The sequence below is a fragment of the Protopterus annectens genome, chromosome 4.part0 (assembly GCF_019279795.1).
Source record: "Protopterus annectens isolate FY-2018-M chromosome 4.part0, PAN1.0, whole genome shotgun sequence".
Taxonomy (NCBI): Eukaryota; Metazoa; Chordata; order Ceratodontiformes; family Protopteridae; genus Protopterus; species Protopterus annectens.
Genome location: NC_056733.1, coordinates 818,335,096 through 818,353,172, shown reverse-complemented (window position 1 = coordinate 818,353,172; position 18,077 = coordinate 818,335,096). Strand labels below are relative to the sequence as shown.

Genomic DNA, 18,077 nt, shown 5'->3' with positions numbered 1-18,077 from the left:
TTGAGCCCAATAGGCTAAACGCTTCCACTTACTCAAATAAATCTTTGAGTGGAAGATTTATGGAAGCTATCAAAATATCTCTAACAGAGTGAGATATTTGAGGAAGCCTGGCTAAGGTTGGAATTGGAGGAACCAAGCAGTGAGGTTCAGGGAGGGAAGGAGCGATGAAACTGACCCGACTGATGGATCAAAAGATCTGGAACTAGGTCCAGATGCCAAGGTCGCCCAACAGAAACTGATGTAGAAAAGGGAACCAAACCTGTCGAGGCCAGTACGGAGCAATGAGGATCAATGAAGCCTTCTGAGCGATAGCTTTCTGTATCACTTGAGAGATTAGTGAGAAGGAGGAAAAGCATACAGAAGTCCCCGGACCAAACCTGGACTAGAGCGCCTCTGCTGGGTTGGCCTGGTAACGGGAAAGAGTGAAAAAATCTCTGCACTTGCTGTTTTGGGGAGTAGCAAAAAGGTCGCAGCAAGGCTGGCCCCACTTGAGAAAAATTTCTCTCACAACAGAGTCTTTCAGAGACCACTCGTGAGGCATGAGGATAGCCCTGCCCAACTTGTCCGCGATTTGATTGACTTCCCGGGGATGTGCGTTGCTATCAGAAAACGCAGAGAAGAAATCGCCCATTGCCACAGTCTGAGTGCTTCTCGACACAGTGGGTAGGACCTGGTTCCGCCTTGTTTGTTGATATACCAGACTACATACATATTGGCCCCCGGGATTGCTATCGGTCCCAAGGGAAGCGAGTCTTGAGGGCCTTCCCACGCTACAAGCACTGCTCTCATCTCTAGAACATTTATGTGCAAGTGGCATCTGCCTGGTTGCCATGTGTCCTGGACAGTTCTGCCCTGATAATGCCCCCCCCACCCGATCAGGGAGGCGTCCGTTGTCAGAGTAGCAACCGGAGGGGAAGGAACAAAGGGTCTTCCCAATAAGAGCTGAGGGGAAGACATCCACCACAGAAGATGATTTCTGCATGATTGCGTGATCATAATGGTGTGAGACATTGGAAGTTGCTGGTACGACCATTGCGTGAAGAGCATCCATTGAAGGATTCTCATGTGGAATCTGGCTAATGGAAGCAGAGGTATGGCAGCCGCCATAATCCCCAACACTTTCAGAACTAGCCTGGCTTTGATTCTGTTGTTGCTGAAGAGGAGTGAGACTATTTTGTGTATGTCTGTTATTCTCTGATCTGTTAGTCTTGCAGACATGTTGACTGTGTCTAGATTTGCGCCTATGAAGGTAATAGTACGACAAGGCGACAAAACAGACTTTTCGAAATTTATTGAAATGCCTAAATTTCGACAAGTGCGAAAGGTGTAGTCCCTGGCCATTAGAAGAAGATGCTTGGTGGGAGCTGTGAGGAGCCAGTCGTCCAAATATGGAAACACCTGGAATCCTTGTCGCCTCAGGTGAGAAGCTACCACTGCCATGCATTTGGTAAACACCCGGGGGGCAGTGGTGAGACCAAAGGGCAGGGCCCTGAATTGAAAATGACTGTTTCCCAGTCTGAAGCGGAGGAATCTTCTGGAGCGTCTTTTCATTTTTATGTGATAGTACGCATCCTGAAGATCTATAGAGCACATCCAGCTTCCCTTTCCCAAAAGGGGAAGGATGGACTGCAGCGTGACCATCCGAAATCTTGTTTTCTTGACTGACTTGTTCAAGATACTGAGATCCAAAATTGGTCTCCAGTCCCGTTTTCTTTGGAACTAAAATGAACCTGGAGTAGATTCCGGATCCTTGCTCGTCTGCTGGAACTGGCTGAATTGCTCTTTTTGCAAGCAGCTTTGAAATTTCCAAAGCTGCAAGATCCCTTTGAGCGGGTGGAACATCTGGAAGGGATTTTTTGATTGGTTTGGAATGCGAAAGAAGGGAATGGAATAACCCTCGGAAATGATGGACTGTACCCATTTGTCTTGAGTCAGGGATAGCCAGGCTTTTGGGTACAGTGACAATCTTCCCCCGACTGCCTACCTTCGTAGGCAGTCGGGCAACACCTCAGGGATGCTGAAAGGGCTTATCAGAGAAGACTTCACGATTGCCCTGGTTCTGCGGACCCCCCCTGCCTCTAGGGCGATGTCTACCATTGTTGTTCCCCCCTCTGCCTCTGGCGGGGAACCGACTTTGTGCGTCAGGCGAAGTCCCTTGAGATTGTTTACGGAACCACATTTTCCCACTTTTCTGGCCTTTGGGGTAAGGCCTAGGAGGAGTAGAAAAACGGACTCCGACGGCAGAAAGAGTCTTGCCATCTGTCTCGCACCTAGTCAAGGTTTCTTTCACTTGAGGACCAAAAAGAGATGATCCATCAAACGGGAATTAGTGAAAGATGTTTTAAAGGGGTCCGCAAAGTTGCATAACCGCATCCAGGCGCGCCTGCGTAAGGCCACACCTGTCCCTGCGGCCCTGCTCGCTCCATCAGCCACATAAGAAAGGAGGCGCATGGAGGAGTTAGCTATGGAGTTCAGGGTAGCCAGCTGAGTGTTCATCTTGTCTTGAAAACCCACAGCTGTAGGATCCTTCAACATATCACTCGCTTCCTTGATCAAGTCCCTTTGAAGACGAGTAAAATGGCATAGGTAGTTCAGCTTAACGCATTGCAAAGGTCGCTGACGAGAACATCCGCTTCCTGTACCTGTCCATAGACCTGGATTCTTTGTTAGGTGGATGGACAGGCACCGAAGGATCAGCTAGTTCCTTCTTGGTGGCAGCAGCTACCACCATAGCATCCACAGAAACACCTTTTGTGAGGAATTGCTTGTCAGTTGGTGCTGTTATAAATTTGGAGGGTCTCCTGGGGGTAGGGTCCACTGAATCAGGAGCCGCCCAGGCCTTCTTTGCAACCACCTGCATGAGGGGATCAAAGGGGGGGGACACCCAGGAGGTGGAAGGGCGAGAGCCCAACGCCTCAAGATACACAGATTCATCCTCCGAAGGGTTAAGGGCTGGCCAGTTTCCCCTCTGTTTCAGGATCTCTAGAATGTCTGCGAAAGAGACATCTTCAGAAGGGGAACGTGGGGAACCCTCGGAATCCTCTAAATCTGTGTCAGAGGTGACAGACTCAGGTGAGTCTAAGTGCTTCCTCTTACACTTTCTCTTCCTAGGGGGCTCCCCTGCCAATTCAGGAGAGGCCTCGGAAGAGGATGAGATCCCAACAGGGGATTCTTGAGGAGCTTGCTCTCTGCGGTCTGGGATGAGGGAGTGAGTTGACATAACCAGAGGCACCGAAGTGGGAGGGGCGGACGGAGCCGACTGTGGAGTCAAACAAGGTTCCAACACACTCCGCATGACCTCGAATGCACCCCTGTCAGGCAGAGCCAGAGGTCCCCGCTCCGAGAAGCTGAGAACCTCCCTCGGCACCGACAGGGATGGCTCCGAGGCCGATGTCGGAGCCGAACTCACCAGCGCCGAAGCACCGAGAGGGAGAGGGGGGTCGGACAAGGGTCATATGCCACTCACCCCCCCGGAGCCGACGAGGGAAGCCCGGTGCCGAGATTCTTCAAAGGAAGAAATCGGAGCCGACGACGGAGCCGAAGACAAATGTATCGGCTCCGACGCTACCACAGTCTCGGTTCCAAGACGCCCCGGCTCCGAGCTCAAAGGAGTCGGAGGAGGAATATTAATTGGAACAAGTTGAGGTATCGACTGATGAGTCGGACTCTGGAGCATTTGGGACAGTGCCTCGGACTTCAAAAGTCTACTCACTACCCTCTGGAGGTCGTGATCTGATAGCCTCGATGACCTGGAGGAGTGAGATCTATGGCTCCGTTCAGACAGCAGGGGAGACGCTGGAGCCGAATGAACGGAGCCAAGGGACGGTGACCTCGATCTCTTTCTAGATGTCGGCTCAGACGGTATGATCGGAGCCGACCCATGACTCTCTAATGCCTCGGCTCCGGCCGGAGCCGAGGAAACCACTGAAACAGCAGTCAGAGACTCATCGGCTCCAGCCGGAGCCGATGAAGCAGTAGGCTTCAAAGCCTTAGGCCTCGACTCTGAAGCTGGAGCCGAGGTCCTAGAAGCCTTAGAAGGTTTCCCTGAAGACACAGGAAGGGAACCTTCAGGCTTAATTAAGCCCCTCAAAATGAGCTTATTTTTTCTCTCCTGCAGGACTCTAGGGCTGAAGCCATGACATACAGCACAAGAGTCCTGCAGGTGTAAAGGTCCCAGGCAGTACACAAGAAGTGTGACCGACTGTCAGAGACATTTTCTGACAGCACGAGTCACACTTCTTGAAGCCTGAGACCTTTGTATCCTTGGACATACTCAAGGAACCCGAAGTGTAATCACACACAAAAACACACACACAGATTACACTGATAGGTTTAAAAGGGAATTATTTAAAACTAAAGGTAAGTTAATACAATTCCCTAAGTAAAACACATACACACTCTAAGGAAAGGGAAGAAAGGGCCCGAAGGCCTTAGGGAAGAACTAGTGTTCTTTATAAAGGGAGGGGGCTGGAAAGATAAAAAGGGGATAAACAAGTCCACTACTCTAAGTGGTAAAGAAAATTACACTAACTAGCCTAAGTTTAAAGAATTTAAACTAGTCTAAACTTTCACTAACCTGGAGCCGGTAGAAAACACACCTCGATCGCTGTAGCGGCAAACGAGATCTGAGGTAACTCACGCCTAGCATTGTGGGATATAAGGGGAGCCTCGAGCCGGTGGAACCAACTCTCGAGCTTTTAGAGTGGCGAGTCGAGCGAGGTCGGCTCCGAACCCATCCAGCAAGAATGAAGGCGAGATAGACAACTTAACATATAGAAGTTATGTCCTTACCATAACGTTCCATGTGGAGTGTTCATCTCCCCTTTGTTCTTACACCTGGGTTCGGAGCCGATCCTCGGCTCCGTGTCGGCCGCTTGGCAAAGCTCTGCATCGAGAAGAAGCTCGAGACCAACCTATCTCCCACAATCCCCCTCTGCCTTTACCTCAGATCTAGTTTGCAAACAAACCAGAACTCAACGGAAGTGAACATAACACATACATGCTAAAGCATAGCTGAAACACAGCCGCAACAACTGAACAAAAGCAGAAGCGGGAGAACCATACCAGACACCTAAACTTGACGTTCTTCCTGAGGGTGGGAGGGTGGGAATGTAAGAACAAAGGCGAGATGAACACTCCACATGGAACGTTAATGGTAAGGACATAACTTCTATATGTGAGAGAGTTCAATCTCGCCGTTTGTTCTTACACCTGGGTAGCGTCCCTAGCTCCGTGTTCCTGAGGAACTCACGGGAGAACGTTCCTGAGCACAGTGGAACCAAAGGTTGCCCTGCCCCTGGAAACCCTATCTACTTTGTAATGAGTAATGAATGTATGTGGCTTAGACCAAGTGGCAGCCGCACAAATAGTGTCCAACGGTAGGCGGGCTGCATGAGCCAGGGATGTAGATATTGATCTTGTAGAATGCCCTTTGGGCTTGACAGGTAAGCTCTGCTCAGAGGCAGTATAAACAAAAATAATACAATCGGAAAGCCATTTGGAAAGGGTTCGTTTCATAACTGCCATGCCCTTTCTGCTGTCTGCAAAGGCTATAAAGAGCTGATCTGTTTTTCTGTGATCCTTTGTTCTATCCAAGTAAAACCTGAGTTGTCTATGAACATCTAACTTGTGTAACATATATTCCAACTTATTGGAATGGTTCTTGAAAAATGTGGGGAGCTCAATGGACTGATTAATGTTATTGACGGAGCAAACTTTGGGAAGAAAGGATGGATTAGTGCGAAGAGATACTCTATCAGGGTGAAAGATCAAATATGGGTGTTTAACGGAAAGAGCTTGAAGTTCCGATACCCATCTGGCTGATGTGATAGCTACCAGAAAGAGGGTTTTCCATGACAAAAACTTCAAAGAACAGGAAGAGGCTGGTTCAAAGGGTGGTAGCATTAGCTGTGATAATAGAAGGTTCAAATTCCAAGGTGATGTAGGAATCCTAACTGGTGGCCTGATATTAAAGACCCTTTTAGAAAGGCCTTACAAAGTCTATGAGCCATAATAGGCGCCCCATTTTCTCCCACATGAAAGTTGGAAATGGCAGCCAATTGAACTCTCAAAGTGGCAGGAGAAGCTCCTTGGTGGAGTAGTACGGATAAAAACTCCAAGACTCTGTTTAGTGGGGCTATTACGGGATCCAATTGTTGTGTAGTTGCCCAGTGTACAAAACACTTCCACTTACTAGTGTAAATCTTTGTAGTGGAAGCCTTATGAGATGCCAGTAGAATATTTTGAACTGCAGGGGAAAGAAGATCAGACCTGGCTAAGAAGGAAAGCGGAGCAGCCAAGCTGCTAGTCTGAGGGAGAGAAGCGACGGGTGGGGAGCCCCTGACGAGTGGGTCAGTAGATCCGGCTCCGGGTCCAGGATCCAGGGTTCCCGAATTTGGTGTGTTTGAAGAAAGGGAAACCAAATTTGACGAGGCCAGAATGGGGCAATGAGGATTATTGTCCTCTCCAGGTTGTTGGCTTTCTATAGAAATTTTGTAATCAGAGGAATAGGAGGAAAGGCGTACAGGAGGCCCGGGGGCCAATCGTGAACCAGAGTGTCCCTGGGGACTTCCCCTGGAGGGGGTAATAGGGCAAAATAGCTTCTGCATTTGGCGTTCATTGGAGACGCAAACAGATCGCAGCAAGGCTGGCCCCACTTGCGAAAAATTTTCTTCGCAATAGTTCGTTTGAGGGACCACTCGTGAGGTAACAGGATGGCTCTGCTCAACCTGTCCGCTATGACGTTGGATAACCCCGGGATGTGCGTTGCTATGGACCCATGGATTCTGCCCATTGCCAAATTTTCATGGCCTCTCTGCATAGTTGATAAGACTTGGTTCCCCCTTGTTTGTTTATGTACCAGACTACGGACATGTTGTCCGACTGAACTGCAATGGTCCCTAGAGGGAGAAGGGGAGAAAAGTGTTGCAACGCTAGAAACACTGCCCTCATCTCTAGAACATTGATGTGCAGATTGTACTCCAATTTGGTCCATTCGCCTTGGACTGTCTGTCCCTGAAAGATGCCACTCCACCCTATCAGGGAAGCGTCCGTGGTCACCGTAGCTGTCGGCGTGGGTAGCACAAATGGTCGTCCGGCGGAAAGATTGCAAGTCTGAAGCCACCAAGACAGGTGCGATTTGCAGATGTTCGTTATGTGAATTTCGTGTGTCAGGGGTAACTGTTGGAACGACCATTGTGCAAACAGTAGCCATTGAAGAACTCTCATGTGCAGTCTTCCCAAGGGTATCGCAATGAGGGAAGCTGCCATGAGACCCAAAACCTTCAGAACCAGTTTTGCTGGGGATTTTTTGGACAACAGGAGAAGAGATAAATGGTTTTGTAGGGAGGCTATTCTTTCTGGAGGAAGCCTTAGGATTAAGCAACGCGTATCCAATTCTGCTCTTATGAATGAGATATGCTGTGATGGCTGTAATACAGATTTTTCGAAATTTACGGAAATTCCGAGATGAACACAGAGTTGTAGTGTGTAATCCCTGGCCTGAATCAGTCGACGCTCGGTGGTGGCAGAAAGAGGCCAGTCGTCCAGATACGGAAACACCTGGAATCCCAGGCGTCTCAAGTGAGACGCTACCACTGCCATACATTTGGTGAAAACCCTGGGGGCTGAGGTCAGACCAAAGGGCAGGGCTCGAAACTGAAAGTAACTGGCTCCCAGCCGGAAGTGCAAGTGATCCCTGGACGCCCTGGCATTTTGATGTGGTAGTACGCGTCCTTTAGATCTATTGAGCACATCCAGTCGTCCTTCTGTAAGAATGGAAGGATCGATTGAAGCGTGACCATCCGGAACTTTTCTTTCTTGACGAAGATATTGAGTTTGCTTAGGTCCAGAATTGGCCTCCAGTCCCCTGTCTTTTTTGGAACTAAAAAGAACCTTGAGTAAGTTCCGAATCCTCTTTGGTCCGCCGGGACTGGTTGGATGACTCTTTTTCTAGCAGCTTTGAAATTTCTATAGCTGCAGGGTCTCGCAGATGGGGCGGTACATCTGGGAGTCTTTTCATGGAAATGGGGGCAATAGGAAAGGAATTCTGTAACCTCTGGTAACAATGCTTTTTACCCAATTGTCTGATGTAAGACTTTGCCAGGCCTGAGGGTATAAAGCTAAGCGACCCCCGACTGCCTCCAGAGCAGGACAGTCGGGCCTCCTCTCAGGAGTGCTGGAAAGGTTTCCCGGGGAGTGTATCCCTGTCACCTTGATTTTGCGGACCCCCTCTGCCGCCGGGGCGAAGTCTTCCACCTCTGCCCCCCCCCCCTCTGCCTCTAGAGGGGGCATCACCCTGTGTGCCTGGGAAAGAGCCTTGGGGTTTTCGAAACCCCATTTTTCCACCACGCTGCCCTTTGGGGTACGGTCTGGATGGGGTGGAAAAACGGACTCAGACAGCAGACAGAGTCTTTCCCTCTTGCTCACACCGGGTAAGGGTCTCCTTTACTTTTGGGCCAAAGAGAGTGGCACCGTCAAATGGGGCGTTAGTAAAGGAAGACTTGAAGGCTTCCGCAAAGGAACATAAGCGCATCCAGGATTGTCTACGAAGAGCAATCGCTGAAGCCGCAGCCCTATTTGATCCTTCGGCTGCATATGAAATCAGCCTCATGGACGAGTTCACAATAGATGTAAGGGTATTGAGTTGTGCTGTAACTTTCTCCGAGACAGCAGCATCTGTAGTACCCTGGAGGGTATCTCCCAACTCTTTGATTAGATCCCTCTGTAACAGTGTGAAATGGGTCAAATAGTTCAGGGATCGCATGGAAAAAGCCGCTGAACTAAAAATGCACTTCCCATACCTGTCCATAGTCCTAGAATCTCTGTTAGGTGGATGGACAGATGAGGAAGATTCAGACATCTCCTTTTTAGTGGCCGCTGCCACCACCATAGCGTCCACTGGAACTCCCTTTGTAAGATAAGCCTTGTCTTGAGGGGCAGTAATATATTTATTAGGCTTTCTAGGGACTGGCTTCACTGTGTCAGGTGTCTCCCATGCCCTTCGAGCAATCAGTTCCATCAACTCATCGAAGGGCGGAGTGACCCAGGAGGAGGAAGGGTGAGCACCGAATGCCTTCAGCAAGACTGACTCATCCTCAGAAGGGGGTAGGGCTTGCCAATCACCTCTCTGTTTTAGGATCTCCAGGATGTCAGAAAAGGAGACATCCTCTGAGGGTGATTTTGGGGACCCTTCTGACTCATCTAAGTCAGTGTCCGATGTCAAGGATTCTTGTGGAGAATCCAAGTGTCTCCTCTTACACAACCTTTTCCTCGGGGGGAGCATCCGATGAAGCCTCCGAGGAAGAGGGGGCGCCCTCTGGGGGCGGCTGAGACACCGGTGCTCGACGCTTTGACGTAGCTGTGGGTGCAGAGGAGGATAACGGACCTTTATGGGAAGGAGAAGCTGTTTCTGCTGAAGTGGTTGTCTGAGTCGACAACACCTTCCTCATGAGGTCGAAGGCCCCCGGGTCCCGAGTCGAGGAATCCCTCGGATCCGAAGAAAGCGGAGGAATCCCCGAGACGGGAACAGAGGGCATCGACCCAGAGGACGGAGCAGAGTCGATCCGAGCCAAGACTCCGAGAGGGAGAGTCGGAACCGAAACGTCGGTCCGACTCTCGGTCCAAGAACCAAGGATGGATCTTCGGCTCCGTGATTCCGGTAATGGGTCCGTCGGAGTCGAGGTGAACGGTGCCGACCGAGAGAAGGACGGTTCCGGCACCGAGGGCTCCACAATCATCAGATCAGCCTCTCCGGCTCAAGACTGAATAGGCCTCGGAGGAGGAACAGATGGAGATAAGGGAAGGCCTTCGAGTCTCGACACCAACTGGGAGGAGACAGAGATGAGTTTGGACAAGGCCGTATTCTCCATTAATTTCTGCACCACGCGGTCTACATCGGTGTCGGAGAGGGGCCTAGAAGAACGCGTCGAAGGAATCGAAGACGGAGCCGACCTCAAGAGCACAGGAGGTGGAAGCTCTGTCACCAGTTCCAAGACTCGAGGCTCGGTAACGGACAAAAGTTCAACACTCTGCCCCGAGGTCTGTGGAACCGGTCAGCGAACCTTAATTGAAGAGCTCGGAGCCGATGACATGGGCTCCGACGTCTTCGATTCCTTCGAGGATTTAGATGTCTGGTCCGATGCATCCAGAGCCTCTTGGAATGCAGGCTTCAAAAGGCCTCTATCCATAAGTTTCCTGCGCCTATCTGTCATGACCCTTCCACTGAAAGAATGACAGATGGAGCAGTCTTCTTGCAGATGGAGAGGGCCAAGACAGTAGACGCAGGAACTAGGATTGTCTGTGACAGACATTTTCTGTCCACATTGGCACCGTTTGAAGCCAGATTTAGCTTTTTCAGACATGGTAACACTAAAGTCAAATCCAAAAAGTTAAACAGTGTTGAACAGTAATAGCCAGTAATAACGTCAAATCCAGTAATATATGTCAAATCCAGTAGTTAGTCAAATCCAGTAGTTTTACAGGATATAAAGTTTAAAGGGTGGGGTAGGCCCCGAGGGAACTAACTTAATATAAGTATATAAAATTATATACGTACTCGAGAAAGCCCTCGACTCACTACACACACACACACAACAACTTTAAAGTAAGGTAGAAGAAAAATTATCCAAAAATTATTAGATAAATATAATCTTAGCTTTCAGGTGGTCCGAGCTCATCAAAAATGATGCGAACGTTGCAGCGGCAAACTAGATCTGAGGTAAAGGCAGAGGTGGATTGTGGGAGATAGGTTGGTCTCGAGCTTCTTCTCGATGCAGAGCTTTGCCAAGCGGCCGACACGGAGCCGAGGATCGGCTCCGAACCCAGGTGTAAGAACAAACGGCGAGATTGAACACTCTCACATAGTAAAATAAACATGTAGTCACTGCCTGCTTTGAAGCTCAAGAACTGCCTGTCTGTTCTCGTAATATGGCGAGATAAGCATCTTTTATGTCAAAGATAAACATAATACCTCGAGAGAGGACAGGCACGAGGGCTCAAAACATATTACTGTTTAGCCTTGAAAAGTCTACACAGAGTCCAATGGCAATCTTTTCTTGGAACTAGAAAACCTTGATTAAATTCCATGCATTCTTCCAGCTCTGCAACTCTACTGGTCCCTAACTTAGACGGTTCAAGAGCACAGGCTTGAACAAAACTCTGTTCTCTTGGTACTAGGGGGTATGCCCAAGACCCTTGGTCTTTTATGAGCTACACACTATAATCTTAACTCAAATACTTAATTTTGAGGGGTTTTCCACACTTTCTTGTATATGGATATTTCAGGGGGAGCAATATGGAAAGGAGAGGGTTGGAATGGGAAGAGCTATCAAGAGTTCTCTTGTGGCATACAAAATGTGAGAGCCTAGAGGCCTCCCCTTTTGGCCAGCTTGTCATTTTCCTTTGAACTAGCCATTCTTCCCCTTTGACTGCTTACCACTGCCTACTATCTGCTTGAACAGTCAGGTTCTAGCAAGGTCATCTGTACTATACATGTCAGAGGAGAATGAAACAGCTGTTTTACTGACTGCACCCCTCCCCCCTTTCCTTATGGCTTCTTAAACATCTTCTTGGCTGGGGACCCAGAAAATCAACTCCTCTATTAGGACACTGAGGAACTAGCAAGGGCTGTCTTTGCAGCCTTGTATGTCTTCAAAAATAACTAACAGCTCCTGAGAACACTACAGGCTGCATCCATCACATCACAACCACTCTTAACAGTGACTGCCAAACTAGGAAGAGATTCTGCATAACTCCAGAACTTTCTCAGAGCCCAGTCCTTCATTTTATCAGCCTTAACAATAATTTGGGTTAGAAGGGTCTTCTGAAACTTTAACACGTGAATTTAGCAGTTCACAGCCTTCAAGGCCAGAGTAGAAGGGTGAAGGCAGAAGCCCTTCTCACATCAGTTAAGCACTTTACTGTCTTTCTCAATGTGAAAAGTACTTTCTCTCTCAATGTGAAAAGGATTCTTGGCTGAAGTCCCAGTAAGTCCCTTGTCCAAATATATAAACACCATGGCTGGATCAAGAGCCGGATTCTTACAAAGGTAGTTAAGGGAATTAATATTCAGGTAAAAGTGGTTATGATTCTTGGAAGCAGAGGGGTTGGAAATCTAGCGAAGATGCTATGCTGAATGCATCCTCTAAGGTTTCAATCACTGGAGTTACAGTTAAAGGTTTGAATCTACTAGATTCAAAGGCCCTTGAAATCTAATTTTCTGGGCATCAAAGTAATCCAGTGTTTGTCATTAAAGAAATCCCTCATTCTATTAAAGATGCCACCAAATGAGAAACTGCCTGATGGGGAGTAAGACACATGGTCTGTAAGAGTCCATCTCAGAATCAGACTAATTTAATTCCAGGGGGAAGGGGATATTTTCCATTTTTAGGTTGGGACCTTCAAAACTGATAAATGCTACAAGTTAAGTAAAAACAAAATTCTGAGCCAGCTTCATCAGATCTTGGAAGGGACTTTTGGGGGAGTTTTTGTATGCTTGGGAAACAAAAAAAAATCTGACATAACACCCATATCTGCTCTAGTACGGCATGACTTACTGAAAAGGTTTCATTCTACTGTTTGGTCTGACACCATTAACATTGCTGACTTGTTTTAGTGGGACAGAGTCATGGGACATCAGGAAAGGAAACAAAGTGGACAGGGGGAGGAGGTGGTCTGTAAGTTCTAGAAATAATGTCTCTGACTCAGTCCTACATGATGGTCATCCACTCAAGTAGAAGCAAAAGCAACCAACCCCTGAATGCCTTGACAGGGGAAGGGTAGGGCTAGTTCTCAGGGTTGCTGCTGCTCATTCTGTGGACTTCATGAGAAAGAACCTCGATAGGAATTCTTGGCAAGGCCAGGGCTATCTCTGAAGGGAGTGCCTCTTCTATGATGGACCAGACCAGCTTGGTTTCTGACAGACTGCAGGTACCTCTGCTGATGCGGTCACCTCTTAAACCACAAATACTTATGAACTTTAAAATTTGAGAAAAGGAGGATGTAACACTTAAAAACTGATGTCAACGACAGTTAGTCTTACCATTCTTTAGCTTTTCTTCACTTTCGCTAACATGTAGCCTGATCAAGTCAGTACCATTACAAGGGTATTCAAGAAAGACACCTGGAAATTCTCAGGGAGGTCACTTAAGCAAAGCTAGGTGTGGTAATGAAAAGAAATGATGGAACTTGCCATCCTCGCACTGGCATTAGCTGAGGGGTAGGGGCTTTGGGACCTTCCTACTTTGTCAAATTAAGTGCTAAAAATAGTGTCCCTACTTTGTCAAATTAAGTGCTAAAAATAGTGTTTCTTTCAGTAGTTGCTCCAATGAATCGTGCATTACCCCATGCAAGGTCCAGCTGGAAATAGCGCACACAAGACAAAACAGATCAGTGCCCTTACTGAAACATGCTTCCCAAACAGTTCAGGACTTGAGACTCCTTATTCAGATGATGAAATGTAAGGCTCTGAGGTGTTGGCTTCCTCTTAGGAGGGCTGCTTCTAATACACAATTAATAACTGCAGTTAGCCAATAATCCTCTGACGGCCATATGATCTTGTTTAGTCTCCCTAGTACAGGGGCTACTATCAGATTCTTTTCAAGCCTGTTGGACAGCCATGGCAACAATCTTGTCAGCATGAGAATGCATCCAGAGGGACTTCTGCAGAACCTTACCAACTGAGGAGAGGGGCCTCTTAGAGAAATACCTACTTGTTAGATTATCTATCTTCCCAAACCTGACAACATCAAAGGATGAAGTTAAGGAACCTACTGATTGCAGTCTTCAGTGGCTGGGGTTGGCAACTCCATAGCAGAATTAATAAGCCTTCATTTGCACTATGCTTCCTGCTTTTCCTTAATGGGGTGAAAGCCAGTGAAGAACAGGAAAGTGAAACTAACCTAAATTAAGGAAGCATACCCTGCTGCTGGCCATCTGAATATGTCTTGATTGAAAGGAATGGAGACTCAAGCACATAAACAGAGAAAAGTTTGGAATGAGGACAGCATGCTGATGAGGTCTGCTTGAAGCTGTGGGTACATCAATGCAGGGCATGTCGAAAAATTCTGGTCTAGCCTGAGAACGTGGACTCTCTGGGAGGCCATACCAGTGAAAATGATAGTAACCATGAAACCTTTCTTGATAGAATACCCAGACGTCCCTCAGCAGCAGAACTTAAGAGCATATGATACCAGACAAAGGGCAATTCATACTATTTCATGCTTGGAAAGAACAGAGGTTTTGCAGGCAAATCAGTGAATGGGAAAAAGCCAGCTAGCCAGTAAAATCAGTTCAGAAGGACACATTCATGAATTATGCCAAAATAAGAATGTGGGTGACTGTGTGTGTGTGTGTGTGTGTGTGCTTATCTATGAAAAGGTATGGCACAAAAATGTCACTAACTGTTCTGTCAGAAAAACTGGCAACTCACCTTGGACATCTCTCATAGATATTACAACAAAGTGTCAAACACTGGTAGAATATGAGATGGAGAACCACCCAAAGTTCAATTTTACAATGCTAGGAACTCGGCCCTCACAGGAAAAAAACAAAAATCAGAGCAAACAGTTGTGTTTGCTTTCAATTTTTGCAGAACAAAGCTCACACATGCTATAAGCTTTTTTTCAGTTTTACAAGGCTCCACAATGCAACCTCAATTCATAAAGCATGAAAAAACTGCTGTCAGGCAAAACAGACCGTGCAAACTACTATTAGGTGTCACAGCCTCCACCTAGTGCGGTTAGAGTGCAGAGCCTCTCTCTCTGGGTACTCCAACTTCACACCTTCTTTCATGATGCTTAGAATGGCAAGATGATATAAATGGTACCTGTAGGCCATTTCTCTGCAAGTCACAACTGTAAGACAGCCTCTGGCTTGATGGGACTTAGCTGGTTATGAAACAAGTGTGAGGCAGCAATATATGCGCTGACATTACAAAATTTTCTCAAGTGCTCAAACTACTTTCATTTGCAACACAGCTACTGCTGTTCACACACACACACACAGACACACACAAAATGGACAATTCAGGAGGTTGAAAAATACATGGCGTAATTAACAACCAATAGCTCAGAATGCTTGTACAGCTAGCTACCAAATTACAAAAATACCATGTTCTCAGATTTAAGGGCAACATTGTTAATACAATACAGAACATTAAATGCCATAAACTGAGTTGTGCGAAATACTGACAAATATTAAAGTGAGATTTTTCACCTTTTCTCCATTCTGCTCCCTTGATGACACAATGCTGGATTCCACTGTGCAGGCAGCGTCCTTCTTTGTGCCATGTGTCTTGTGCCGTGACAGAGCTGCAGTGCGATCTCGTGCTCCAGGAATACCAGCAGCATATGGTGGCATCTCTCTTAAAGACACACTTCGAGGCTGCAGACTGTGCACTACATTCATGCTAACCTAACAATGCACAAAATAAGAGAACCATTATCAAGTGAGCTTCCATTCACACCAAACTAACAATGCACAAACAAGAGAACCATTATCATGTGCGCTTCTCTCATCCATTTTCTATGGACGGTTCTACTAAGATGGGGCATCTCATTTATAATTTTCCACTATTACTTCCATAGCTTGGTAAGCAAAACCCTGCAGGAAGGTTTAGTGGTTTTACTCAGTTCATACACGTGCACACCTACATCTACGGGATTTTGTCTGGGTCAAGTACTAGCTCTCGAGCCAGTGTTATCATAAGACTGCAATCCTTCATAAGCTGCAACATGAGCTCCAATAAAGAGACAAAAAGAGTAAATCTGCAACTCTTACAAATATGGCACATGGGAATATAAGCAAGCACAGCTACAGGTAAAACTGGGAATATAAGCAAGCACAGCTACAGGTAAAACTGGAGAAAAACAGATGTCTTAAAATATTTACTTGAAATCATTCAAGAAACTTAAGACCATGACACAGTATGACAAACATGCATAAAGTTATTTACAGGCATTGCCTACAGAGATTCTGTCCCTCATAGTTTATGCTACATGTCCAATTTAAAATGGGTATAGCTCAAGTGGACCACATTTTTACAAAATTTTAAACTGGATGGCTTCCTAAACTATTACTCCATGGTAATCACAGAAAACCATATTCTTAATGATATAATTCTAATACTATTCAGCCTACATCACTTCTCTTATTTGACACCTGCAACATTATCCTCTCCTTTCCAAAGGAAACCTGGAGGAAATCTTTATTTTCCTATCACTTACGCATTAGTAAAATAATTATAAACTCAAACTTCTAATCTTACAAAAACTGTGTACTGCACAATTCATCAGAAAGACACTAATTTGTTGGGTATAAGATCTGGAAGGTCGCTCTTCAAAACCTTAACATTCCAGTATAATAATATTCTAGGGTCAAAAAGAAAACATTTTACTGTGCAAAATTCTGCTTGCCTCATCACTACCTTTTACTTAAATTTCATTAAGCATTCTGCCTTCTCACTAATAATTCAGGTCAAAAGTCTAACAGACATGAACTGTTTTCCAATCATGTCTTGCCTGACCAGTGAAATAAAATGAGAAGTTATGTACCTACCATAACGTTCCATGTTAGTTGTCTTCTCTCGCCTTCTTTCTTGCTTGATGGGTTCGGAGCCGATCCTCGGCCCGACTGCACTGCTAAGCTCGAGAGTCACTTTTACCAGCTCGAGGCAGCCCCATATCCCATGATGCAAGGCGGTAAGTACCCAGATCTCGTTTGTTGTCTATAGGCAATAACACCTAGCATAAAAAACTTCCCAAAGGAGGAAAGAAGGAGAGAAAAACCTGAAGGATGGTTTTGGAGGACCAGTACTGTATGGTCTTAAGAAGCATTCTTCCATGTAGAGAGAAAAGGTCTGTCCAGGCCAGGGGGAAGGAGGGAGGGTCGCAAGAAAGAGGCAGAGAAGACAACTAACATGGAACGTTATGGTAGGTACATAACTTCTCAATGTTAAGTTGTCAATCTCGCCTTCATTCTTGCTTGATGGGACCGCGTCCCTAGCACTTCTATCCTGGGTGGCTCAATGGAACAGACTCTTGAGAACTGTAGAGCCAAAACTGGCTCTGTCCCTGGAGGCCAAATCCAATTTGTAATGAGAAACAAAGGTATGAGGAGTGGCCCAAGTGGCTGCTGCACAAATAGTGTCTAATGGAAGTCTAGCTTGAAAAGCTGTGGAAGTGGCTAAGCTTCTGGTTGAATGCGCTTTAGGTTTCGAGCACAGCTGTTCATAGGTTCATAGGTTTATACTAGGCTATCTGCCCTAAGGCATTTATAAGCCTAGCCCAAATTATTGTGGCTTACGCCACCCCTTATATGAAAAAATACTGTGCCCATTAGTTTGTTGTGCCTCGGTCCAGCAGTGACCCAGAGATGATTCCCGGGGTAAACCTACGATCTCCCATCCACAGGTCTAGATTTCTCTTGAACAGAGTCAGCGAGGTGCTCTGCCTCACATGGACCGGGATTTTATTCCACAGCATAGGGAGTCTCTGAGTGATAAATCTATCCCTCCAGCACGTCCTATTTATATCCGTGCTAAGGTTTAAGTCGCTTGCTCTAGTGGTTTTGGTGGATTTGGATTTTTGAGGTGGAGCATGTCCATTAATTCCGGGTTGGACATGGCCTTGTATGTCAGGCACATGTCACCTCTGAGCAGACGGTATGCGACTGAATAGAGCTGGAGTTTCTTCAATCTGGCAGCATATGACAGATTTTGGAGTCCCTTTATCCTTTTGGTGAGGAACTTTGGGGTCTCTCCAATTGCTGCAGATGTCGGGTGAGATACATCCCGAATGGGGCATTGTACTCGATCATTGGTCTGATAAGTGAAGAGTACAGGGAACAATGACCTCACTAGATCTGGATGTGAATCCCTTCATGATCAGGTGGGCAATGTAGAAGGTCTTTCTAACCACTTTAGCAATGTGAGTGTCAAAAGAAAGGCCACTGTCAACCTGGGTCCCCAGGTCCCTGATAACCTCTTCTGTGCTTAGTGGATTGCCACCTATATGGTAGCTTGGGGTTACCTTGTTTTTCCCGAAGGGTATGACTATACATTTTTGGCGCTTAACTTCAGG

At 46.8% G+C, this 18,077-nt stretch overlaps 1 protein-coding gene across 5 annotated transcripts in view; it reads right to left on the bottom strand.

Moving 5' to 3' along the window:
* The window catches only part of LOC122799595 (splicing factor SWAP), a 1,354,031-nt gene that overhangs the window by 502,514 nt on the left and 833,440 nt on the right, over positions 1 to 18,077 (bottom strand). For all 5 annotated transcript variants that reach the window (XM_044068762.1, XM_044068763.1, XM_044068764.1 and 2 more), the window contains exon 14: positions 15,214 to 15,411. In XM_044068762.1, the coding sequence (XP_043924697.1) occupies positions 15,214 to 15,411 (198 nt within the window). The remainder of the gene's footprint in view (positions 1 to 15,213; positions 15,412 to 18,077) is intronic.